This window comes from Caenorhabditis briggsae, assembly GCF_000004555.2.
Source record: "Caenorhabditis briggsae complete genome, chrX, whole genome shotgun sequence".
Taxonomy (NCBI): domain Eukaryota; kingdom Metazoa; phylum Nematoda; class Chromadorea; order Rhabditida; family Rhabditidae; genus Caenorhabditis; species Caenorhabditis briggsae.
The window spans coordinates 16,649,156-16,660,113 of NC_013491.2; the positions used below are offsets into that span (position 1 = coordinate 16,649,156).

General features: G+C 38.0%; 3 protein-coding genes across 3 annotated transcripts; 2 read left to right on the top strand and 1 right to left on the bottom strand.

Moving 5' to 3' along the window:
- Positions 1-798: 798 nt before the first annotated feature.
- On the top strand, positions 799-3,348 carry CBG27997 (the record flags this gene model as incomplete). Its single annotated transcript, XM_045240353.1, has 7 exons — positions 799-845; positions 924-996; positions 1,324-1,463; positions 1,739-1,874; positions 1,959-2,065; positions 3,064-3,190; positions 3,244-3,348. The coding sequence occupies 7 exons, from the start codon at positions 799-801 to the stop codon at positions 3,346-3,348; spliced, it is 735 nt and encodes a 244-aa protein (XP_045100545.1).
- Positions 3,349-3,710: 362 nt separating this feature from the next.
- Positions 3,711-9,434, bottom strand: CBG22718 (the record flags this gene model as incomplete). The annotated part of the gene is made up of 9 exons (XM_045240355.1): positions 3,711-3,874; positions 3,943-4,021; positions 4,070-4,197; positions 4,315-4,625; positions 4,669-4,883; positions 5,434-5,640; positions 8,689-9,045; positions 9,109-9,326; positions 9,374-9,434. 9 exons carry the CDS (start codon positions 9,432-9,434, stop codon positions 3,711-3,713), a joined length of 1,740 nt encoding a protein of 579 aa, XP_045097642.1.
- Positions 5,795-8,458, top strand: Cbr-kqt-2 (the record flags this gene model as incomplete). Its single annotated transcript, XM_002645431.1, is given in 14 exon segments — positions 5,795-5,907; positions 5,949-6,028; positions 6,070-6,246; positions 6,292-6,422; positions 6,465-6,538; positions 6,602-6,735; positions 6,826-6,996; positions 7,079-7,307; positions 7,358-7,508; positions 7,658-7,799; positions 7,844-7,851; positions 7,854-7,931; positions 7,974-8,239; positions 8,296-8,458. Coding segments are annotated over 14 exon segments (1,917 nt in total), but the record flags the coding sequence as incomplete, so codon positions are not given.
- Positions 9,435-10,958: the final 1,524 nt, after the last annotated feature.

Below are 10,958 nucleotides of genomic sequence, written 5' to 3' on the forward strand. Positions count from 1 at the left end.
GTTTATCAGGATATCAGCAACATTTTACTAGTTAGCCACTTTTTGATATCTTTTACAGAAAATGAGATGTATAGGCTCAAAGTGGACGATCCGGGTGTCGTTCTATTAGAGGTTTTACGGTAGTTAACTTTCCCTCTCCAGGATCGGCTGGTTTGATAGCAAATTAACATAACGATGATCAAAATTTGGAAAAATATACTCTCGAAAAATGCCATTAACTTTGAGCCATTTTATCTCGATTCCTGTCAAACTTTAAAAAAAGTTGCTAACTGATAAATTGTTTACTATAGTATTACAAACATTCTTACAGTCGACAACTTTTTAGTATCTTGCATAGTAGCCAAGAAAAATCAACTCAAATGTGACAGTGTGAGGGCCCTTCTCTCGCGGTAGTTTGCATTCAAAGAAAACTACGTGCTGGTCAAAGAGACAAACTTTTAAGAACTTTTTTTAAAAGAATGCGTAGCATACAACTGTAGTTTTTGTAGCAACTCCCTCTATCTACCCTTGATCACCCTTAAAATCTCTCAATTCCCCCACTCTCCTCACTTTCTGTCCGTTGTGTTTGTGTACATACATTGCGCAGCACCACAACAGCCGCGGCAGAGACCGTCACCTTCTTCCTATACTCCCACCGATCGCTTCATGTGCTCTTTTGTGCTCTCCGCCTTCAACTCCACATGTTCCTGTTTGAGGGGCGGAGCTTCTTAGTAGGACGTTAGGAACTTCTCGTCATTCTTGACCTCTGCTATACTCGAACTCAAAATTCTTGCTCTATCAAGCTTGTTGTATTTCAAAATGACTATTCCAATTGACACACAGAAATGTTGGAAAGCTCACAATCTGTAAGGCGGATAGGGGAGGAAATGATAGATTATAAATTTTCTTATTTTTTTGGGAAATGCAATTTGTTTATTTTCCAGGTTACAACTCAGTCAGCTCAAAGAAGCACGTCTTTCGGAAACCACGACGGTCAAAATGTTATCTTTGCTTAAGGTAAGGCGACAACTGTGTTTTAAAATAAAATTACATTGAAGAATTACTATCATATCGTAAAACCAGTAATAGAAGGCATCCCTTACTATCAAGTTCAAGCTCAATTATCTCAGTTCCTCGGCAAGATATGTTTAACAATTTATCAGTTCACAACTTCAACTAGGAACCGAAAAAAGCTGACTCAAAGTTAAAAGTTAGACTGCCTTTCTATTCCAGTAATCATAATAAGAGAATCCATTTTTGGAGATGCTTCATCAGTTTTGAAGAAATTTTTTTCTTAAATATATGGAAAACTCTCCAGGATATTTTGAAATTTTTTCTTTTTAGGCACTGGCCAACATTCATGTTCTCCTTGGTATTATCATGATTGTGCTCAGCGGTTTGGCAGATTATACCAGTACACGGATAAACACAATTCGGTTGCATGGACTCGAGGAGATTTGCTCATTCTATTTTGTGCTAGTGGGGTCAGTCAAGTTCAGCATGCTAAGCCCAAAATATCAAGAAATCCTTCATTTGAAATTTCCGAATGTTGTTTTAGCGAAAAATGACAAAGTGAGTGAGAGAGTGAGAGTGAGAGACGCAGGTGCTTTAAGACCGTGACTGAGAACCGTGATTTGTGAAGCATTGGGGAGGTCATAATTTCTAGGAATTAAACCATGATTTGTGTATGTGTAGTGTGAGAATAACTCGTCATAGAGAGAAACAAACAAAGGTAATTGCTTCATTTCATTCGTTTCAGGTTGGTCGGAATTTGTGGTAGTGCTTCTTACCGCCGGGGACTTGTCATCACCTATCTGGTTATGTGTATTCACTCCATATTCATTTTTGTGCCAGCGATTATAACAGTCTCCAGTTTTGATATTCATTTCTATCAGGTAAGTATTTTTGGTAACGCTTTGCCGACACTGAGCAAATATTTTGCTTGTATCTTTCGTCTTTCCAATATATTCCTCTTCCAGCATGAATGTTGGGGAGAGTGCGACTGGCACTTGCTTGCCACGTCACTTCCGACGAACAGCAGGTGTCAAATCATGTGCGGGGATCATGTCGATGACGCAATGAGGAGGTGAGAGCTAGTTTCTTAATTATTTGGATTTCGAGAAATTTGAGTTTTTTTTGTGGAGACTTCTTTATAAGTAACCTTAAAACAACAGCTCATAGAAAAAATACAGTCCAAGAGTTCACAAATGTTTAGTATGATACCAAGTCCGAGCAAATATGAACGATGAGCAATCCACTTGATAAAACTTTGATGAAATTTTCGTACGCCAGATGATCTATTCTTAGCTCATTTTAATGTCTTGACCAGGACTGGGGGTGAAATTTTTGGGGAATCCCTAAAAGTATAATTTACAAATCAAATGTCTTTGAAATTCCTTAAACTCCATAAATTCTCAGAATCATATTTTTTGGTCAATAAAACCCATATCTCCTAGTTTTGGCGCCTTGTGGCTTTGGTCTAGGGAGTCCTCGTTACTTTTAAGCACAAAACGTGTCTTCAATGTTTTTTCAGAGATTCAGAGAAATGTTATACTAGGAAAACACTGTACTTTTTCAATTATTACATTGGAAATTCCCGCAGTTACAGTACCAGTCAACGAGATAAACGAAAACGTATTTTTCAGTTCACTTCCGGTCAGTCTGACCATTTTCAGAAGTCTGGAGTTTGGCTCTTTAGTATCCGACTACTGACAATTTTGGAGTGTGTGAAACAAACATAAATTTGAAACATTGCGTTTTCGAAATTTTGAATTTCCTTGGTTTTCAGCTATTTGCCGATTTTTGGAAAATGCCCTTTTTTGCATTTTTGTACTCAAACATGAAAAAAACAGGAGTTGTCTGAAATAAAATCTGAAAAATTGAGAGATTTGAAAAAACTTGTGAATGTAAAAGTTTCAATCTAGGTTTGTTTCACATCCTCCAAAATTTTCAAAGTAATCGAAAACTTGACAGCCAAGCTCCAGACACCTGAAAATAGTCTAAATCAACTGAAAAATACGTTTTTGTATATTTAATTGTTCGGTACTGTATCTTGACCACCTTAACCCAATTTGTTCATTTCAGAAGGATGACACGCCTCGGAACGGACTACCGTCTTGACGCCGGTCTTATCTCATTGGCAATTCTCGAATTCATCCTTTCAATTGTTACCTGTGTCGTTGCTTCAAGAACACTTTTCTCTCCATTAAAGGTATTATTTTGTTTTTTTTCTTAACAGTTTTCATTGTCTGGTTTTTTTTCCAGGAGCTTGGAGATCAGGGAGCTTCTGGAGAATTGACAGTCGAGTTGCAGCCACTGAATCAATCTGAAGAACATACAGATTCCATTCCAAACGGATCAACACATTGAGATATTATAATGATAAAAAATCAAAAATCAAACGTCCAGTTCAAAAAAAAAAAGAATTTCATAATACTAATTTTGGGTAGTACTTTTTCCGGTATAGCGATATTCAACTCATGAACTAAACTTACAAAATATTCAGCATTTTTTCCCTAAAGAAACGATTCTCAAATTTTTTACGGTCCGAACTACATTTTTTAGAAAATGCTGTTCACTTTTATTTACCCCTCTTACTGGTTTTTAATGGTTTCAAAATGTTTCTCAAAATTTAATAAATTTTTTTTGCATTATGTGATAACAAACTTCAAAGTTATTAATTCATTCATTTCATAGAAAATACATCACTCAAAACTAAAAACATTAGAAATTCATTGATTTTCCGGGTAGGAAGTAGCCAGACAAGTTCCAGAACCATCTCCACAAGCTTGGGTGTATGAGACGACAGTAATTGGGAAGTTGTTGACCTTGAAGTGACAGTTGGCTCCGTTTCCATGAGCGAGTGTGCAAACCGTGAAGATGGAAAAGTCGAATGCTGCAAAAATAGCAAACATAAACATTTGAGAACTCATATTTGGCTACAAATATAGTTTGAACACATACCTGGGGAAGTTCCAGTGAAGAATCCTCCAGTTGGTTTTGTGGCTCCGTTCCATTGATATTGGAAGGTTCCAATCAAGTTCTGAAATTTTTAAATTTTGCGGTTTCAGAAGAAAAATAAGAAAATCACTTCATCGTGACTGTAATATCCTTCATAAACCATGTGGTCTGCCTTTTGCTCCATGTAATATCTGATCCAGTCGTGTTGACCATCGACTCCATTACCCTTGATCTCTCCGGAGAAAACGTGCTCCCATCCTGCAATAAAAAGGCTCCATTTTGAGTTTGTAGCCAAACAGTAGTTTTTAGTTTGCCCAAACACTTGTCAACACGAAATGTCATGCTATTTTCTGAACTGTTTGTTGATACACATACCTGAGCTACCAAGTGGACCTTTGCATCGCGAGTATGTTCCAAACCAGAGTGGCCACAAAACCTTGGTCTTGAAGTTAGCCAACGAGCTTGTCTCTTTGTAATTGATCGATTGAAGATAGGCAAAAGCAGAAGTGAACATTGGAGTGGCGGTGAAAGTGTCAAATACTTGTTGGAAATATTGCTTTCTGAATCCACTCATAGCTGGCTCAGCTTTGCAGACATCAGCGGTAAGGAGGTTTTGGGTGTATGTTGTGATAAGATCAGCGTATTGCTTCTTATTGAAGATCGACTCATCAACAGTAGAGAACAAGCTAAAATTTAAGATTAGCAATGATAAGATTTTGTTAAACCAACTTGGATTGCTTGGATCCCGACTTTCCACTGATATGGGCCCCCCAGTTCATGGTGACTTGAGCTGCAGTTGGTCTATCTTGGTCCTCAGCCCACATCTTATCAACAAGGGTTTGGAGAGCAGCATCAGTGGCTCCATTGTGCTTGGTGGTGGCGGATCCAGTATGTTTGGTAGTGGCCTTGTTGCTTTCTCCGAATGAAATGACAACTTTGTCGAGCTGTAAATCATTTTGGTGATTAATAATGTAGCCAGTAACAACAATGTTATCTGTTACAAACAGCCAATAAGATAGATCAAAAACGTGTTTTTTGAATTGATCTTCGCCGATATAAAGTATTTCCAGGAGTCCGGAGCTCGACTGTCAAGCTTCCGGTCACTTTGAAAATTTTGGACAGTGGAAAAGAGAGCTAGATGAAAAATTTGCATTAGCAGAATTTTATGAAAATTCCAAATTTTTTTGCTGTTTTCCGATTTCTGAAAAAGACTCATCTGTGGTCCATTTTTGTACTGAAAATGGTTAAAAACATGTATTTCAGAAATCGGCGAATAACTGAAAAACTAGGAATTTTCTGAAATTCTGTGTATGCAAAAGTTCCAATCTAGATCTGTTTCACATTTTCCAAAATTTTCAATGTGATTGGAAACTTGACAGGCAAGCTCCAGACTATCGAAAATGGTACTAATGACCTAAAATATATTGAAAAAATATGTTACTGTATATCATATTGACCCTTACTGAACCTTATAGATAAATAAACTAAACTTACCACAGTGATTCCGTTAACTGTCAACGTGGCAGCTTGAATATCAACATTTTCTCCTTGAATCACAACAGTTGGCTGGGTGTTGGTCAAAGCGGCAACAGTATAGGCGGCAAATTCAAACTCTGGAGAAGTGTTCAAAAGGAAAGAAGTCTCAAGATCCTCATCAGCATCACTTGGTCCTCCAACAAATTGAAGGTCGATGGCAATGCCCTGTAAAAAGAGTAAATTGACTAAGAAATTAAATCAATTGAATGTAATCCTGGTGTCGCGTTATCAGTGACTCCCAACACCCTCTTCTTTTTATCAATTAACACGTCTAATAAAATTTTCAGTTTTCTCGTGTTGCTTTTAGAATTGTTGCGATTTTGCCATGCATTCTCTGACCATAGATAGTGAAGATCCGGAAAATTCGGATACCGAAGTTTCGGATAATATTCGTAGGAGGTCCACTATTAACTTAGGAAATCAACGTCAGCGGTAACTTATTTTTCCGGCGATTTACCAAATTTTGAATTCAGAAATGTGCGCCGCATCCGGTTAAAAATCTATAATTTCCTCGAAAAACCATTGAACGCAGCGTCAGCACCATATCATTTTTGTAAGTCGGTGTGACGTCATTGGTTTTAAGATTTTTTCCAGTAATTTTTGGATTGGTAATCGCAAACATAATCCTTGGAGCAGCTACTAATGAAAATGATGGCGTTGTTTCTCAAATTCACTTTTTCCTTGAAATATTTATGATTGTATTTTTCATCCTGGAGTTTGCAGTAAGATTATGGTCTGTTAGGGCAGATGCAAAATATCGGACAAGATACGGTAGTTTTATGTCATTCATTATTCTCCGAATTCATGAATTTCCAGGTCGCATTTACTATTTATTCCATACAGTAACTTTGATAGACATTCTCATCATCCCCGCCACAATTTTATTGCTAGTATTCAAAGGACATGATGTCGACGGATCCACATTGGATACATTACGTTTTATTCAGGTGTTTATATTTATTTTATTGAGCATAAACCCCATTGTTCAGATATTGCGACTTTTTCACGTAGACAGACAAATGGCAACATGGAAATTGCTTCGAAAAATGATTATTCTGGGAAAGTGAGCTATTTTAATAGTTCACTGCTTTTCAACAAATCCCATTTGATTTCATAACATATTCAGATGGCAGCTAATGGCTACCTACTATATAACTTTAGTTGTTGGATTGTGTCTTGCTACAATAATCTACTCAACGGAAGCAATGGCTCAAGGCATTGACGACACAGGATATAGTCTCCGAGTGCCAAACGGGACAGGTAGAAAAAAAGAGATTCAGAAATCCTAGTGCAATTCCCTTCTTTAATACCGCCACATCTTTAATTCCAATATGCTTCGTTTTCTTACAGTACCCACATTTCCAACTATGGCTCATTCCTGGTGGTTTACTGTAGTTACTGTACTCACTGTAGGGTACGGTGACATCTATCCTGTTGGCGCTCTCACTAAATTTTTGGTTTGTGTTCTTGGATTCATTGCATTCTGTACTTTCCAAGCAGCCAATACTCAGATCTCTGTTGGTGAGTTATTCATTGCCAATTAAACAATATTGAGCCTAATGTTACTTCATGGAAAAAATTAACCCCAAATACCCATTTCCAGGGCTCACACTCATGATGGAAGAGGAGAACAAAAACCAACAAACGAACAGGTTGCGAAATTTGGCGGCGTCCACGATTCAGTGTTGGTGGAGATATCATCTTGCCACTAACTGGAAACCGCCTCGTCGTTACACTTATTTTGTCCACGTATGCTACAAGCTATATGTCACCGAAGAGCGTATCAACCAGAATCGAGCTCTCGCAAAGAAGCTGAGAGAAAAATTGGAGAAGTTAGTTATTGAAAAAAAACCTTTTTGAGAGAAATGAGGAAGTTTTTCAGACGTCGACCAACCAAGAAGAAGTCGATGACTCATCAAAACTCTGTCACTGCTGAAATCCTAAAATTTGGGTTCAAAGGAATGGCACGTCCAATGCTGGAGAAGCAGGACAGTTTTGACAAAGGCGAGAGGAAAATTTCTTTGAGAAGAACTGTAAGAGTAGAATTAGTAGTCCAACGCTTGACAATATGTTTCAGAGAAGCGAGGATCGTAGGTCTAGTCTCCCCGATGCTTTAGCTGTCGTTGATCCAGCCATTGTGAGTATTGCATACCTCCAAACCTCAAGTATTTCATTTTTTCAGCGAAAACGAGTTTTGTTTGCTGAGGCTCGAAACAGCTCAGTCGAGACTTCAATGTCTTCATCTGTGGATGTATCCGAGTTAGAGACACAGTTTGAAATCAAAAATTTCCTCGAACAAAATGTTGACGAGCTGAGCTCCAAAGGTATGTGCTAAGAAAAGTTGCTACACAAAGAATGAAGTTTACAGAAGTGGATACAGTTTGCTGATGAAATATCGCCCTCTGCTTCGCTTTTACTACTTCATCATGTTTCGGTTGATCATGAATAGATTCCACGTAAGCATTATCTATATAGAAGTTCTATATCTACTGCTTCAGACCCAACGAATCGCTGGTCAGCTCCTCATGATCGAAGCCGAAATTGCCGAGCGTGAAAATCAGCGAAGTCAGAAAATGAAAGAGCTCGAAGCAGTTATCCTAGAACACACAGGAAAACCAACTTGTTCCCCATTTGATGATTCGGGACTAAAATTGTCACTAGTAGAACGTCTTGAGTTCTGTGAGAAGCAAATGGAAGCATTGGAGAGAAAAGTCGATTCAATGAGCGATTTAACTATCAAGTGCTTAAATTTGATGATGTTAGAGTGAGTTTCGAGTAAAACCATGAGTATAGTTGTAAATGTTTTCAATCTTTTTTCAGCACCGAAATGGCTGAAGCAGCTAAAGATGAGCAGAATGGGCTGCCACCAAAACCGCCGAGTGCTGGAAATCGAAGGAAAGTATCCGGTCCGAGACGTCAAGTTACCATTGTTCACCAGGACACAATTGATGATTGCGAAACTGTTAGCTTGGATAGAGTCTAACTCTTTTATCACCACGTGACAATTTTGTCTTTGATTTCTTATCGCAATTAACTCCACTGCTTGTCTTCAAACATTGAGAACTCTTTCTCCCTAACTCTACACTCTTCTTTCTTTTTTATGATTTTGCTGATAAATCATTTTCTCTCTCTCTCTCTCTCTCCCTTCCTCATATAACTAACTTCATCTAGATGAACATCCCCAGGTTGACCCGTACCCAATACATGACTTACATTGATCTTGGTGAACCATCCATGGTAGTTGAAAATATTAGCAGCCTCCTGAAGATAGAAGCCATACCAGTTGGCGAATCGATTGATGGTTTTTCCATTTGCCTCTCCGTTGAACACAACCTTGAATCCATTAGTTCCGGCAACCTGGTTTCTGGCGTATGGTGCGAACCACAAGTTGTAGAGCTTTTGGTGGAATGCGGAAATATCGTTAGTCAAGACTCCTTGGGCTTGAAGGAAGGTGAATGCTTGTTTGACAGCGTCAGTATTCATGAAGTTGGTAAGGAAGCTGTCAACAGCGGTGGCATAGTTTGAGTCATCAGTGGAGATTGCGGTATCGCTGTCAAGTTGAAAGTATGGCTGAAATAGAAAAACAATTGCTATTATTCGAATTTTCTATTATTAGAATCTTCTAGGACACACCTGCAAGTTGGCAATGCAAAGATAGGTAGCAGTCTCCATGACAGAGTTGTCGACTTTCGTGAAAAGATTGTCCTTAGCGTTATCATGATCTGGGTTCTTTTTTGATGCCATATTCTGATAGTTCAGGGTGACCAAAGAGTCTGTACGCTTGTCAGAAGCTGCCAAGCTGGAGAGGAAGGTATTTACAGCTGCGAGATCGACATTCTGGACCGGTTTGGCTGAAAATATAGAAATTATGACTTCATTTCGTATTGAAGTCTCTTACGAAAACTGTATACAAGGACGGCGGTGGCCAAGATGAGGGTACAACTCCTGAGGATCATCATTTGTGCGGATTGTTGGCTTTACTCCCTGTAAATGTGTGAAATATTAGAACAATCAATACGAATAGGAAAAATTGAAAACTTCGCAACATTTGCAACGGGGAGAAAAGATTGAGACCTAAACTTCTTATCTCTAATTTCGTCTTACTTTTATCTTGTTCTAGTCCCGACCCGAGGCCTTCTTTCTTCTGTACGCTGCTCTTTTTGATGACGACAAAGGGGGCGGCTACTGGTGATGTTGGCGCACATGTCCTGGACAAAACGTGACTATTTCTGAATTGCTGATAAAAGAAAAAGTGAGAATTCAGCAGCAAAAACGATCTTTTTTCGTCTCAAAGTACAGTGGGTCTTCCATGAAATTTTGTGTTTGAAAAATTGAAAGAGAGGGAGGTCGTATTTATAGTCGGCAAACAGTTGCAAGACAGACAGAAATTTCTGAAAAGTGATGCTACTTTGTGTTTAATTTTTGGAAAGAAAGCATTTATGAAAATTGAACTTTGAAACCCAAGAATGGAATAGACTGTTCCAGAAAGCATGTGATCGAATTGAATGGGAACATTTTTTTTAGAAAAAGTATCTAAAGACGCATGTTCTGGAAGTTTTTTCGGGAAAGCATCAATTGGGTTCTCTCTAAATGGGGAATTGAGGATCCCTAGAACATTGTACCCCAACGACCTCAAAGTTTTTTTCCCCTTCAAATACATACAAACACATGTTTCAGATTTATAGTAAAAGTTAGAGCATTCAAGCATTGCGACATCTATCCCACAAGTTGGAATTATTATTTTCTGATTATTTAAACAATCTGGGCTAATTTCGAAGTACCGTAAAACCTGTAATTGAAGGGCTCAAACATTGTCAAGTTTGAGCTCAATTATCTCAGCTTCTTCAAGAGATATAAAAATTGTACCAACCGATGAAAGTTTTAAAATATTATGATAAATAATTTATCAGTTGACAATTTTTTCATATCTCTAACAGGAACCGAGATAAATTGGCTGAAAGTTGAAAGAAAGGGGCTCTTCTATAACATTACGGTATTTCAGTAGAGCAATAACAAGATTAATCCCTTGTTTCATACCAAATAATATTCTCATAAATTTTCCTACTTTTCTTCCGGTAGGTTTCCGAGCTTGCTTAAAATTTCTCGAAAAATTCATTTTCGTATATGAACATCTTTGATGTCACTGAGTTATACTCTCAACTCGTATTACGTAGGCAAAGTTCAGGTCTGAAATCAAAACGGCAAGATCATCGACCGTCTGTTTTACTGTCCTGCTGATAACTGAAACTACCTCCGTTATTCTTTCCGGTTGTGACATCTAGTAAACGGAAAAAATCTGTAAAATTTAATTATTAGTAACCACGATTATTTTTCATTTTCTTGGGAAAGTTATTTGGAAACTTACCACAGTGTTGTTTCATACCGAGACAATGCAAAGCTGAAACGTTTCACAGTCAGACATTTTTTTTTTCAATTTCAACAGTGGTTATCAATTCCAGAGCGTCGATTTTCGGAAAACTATC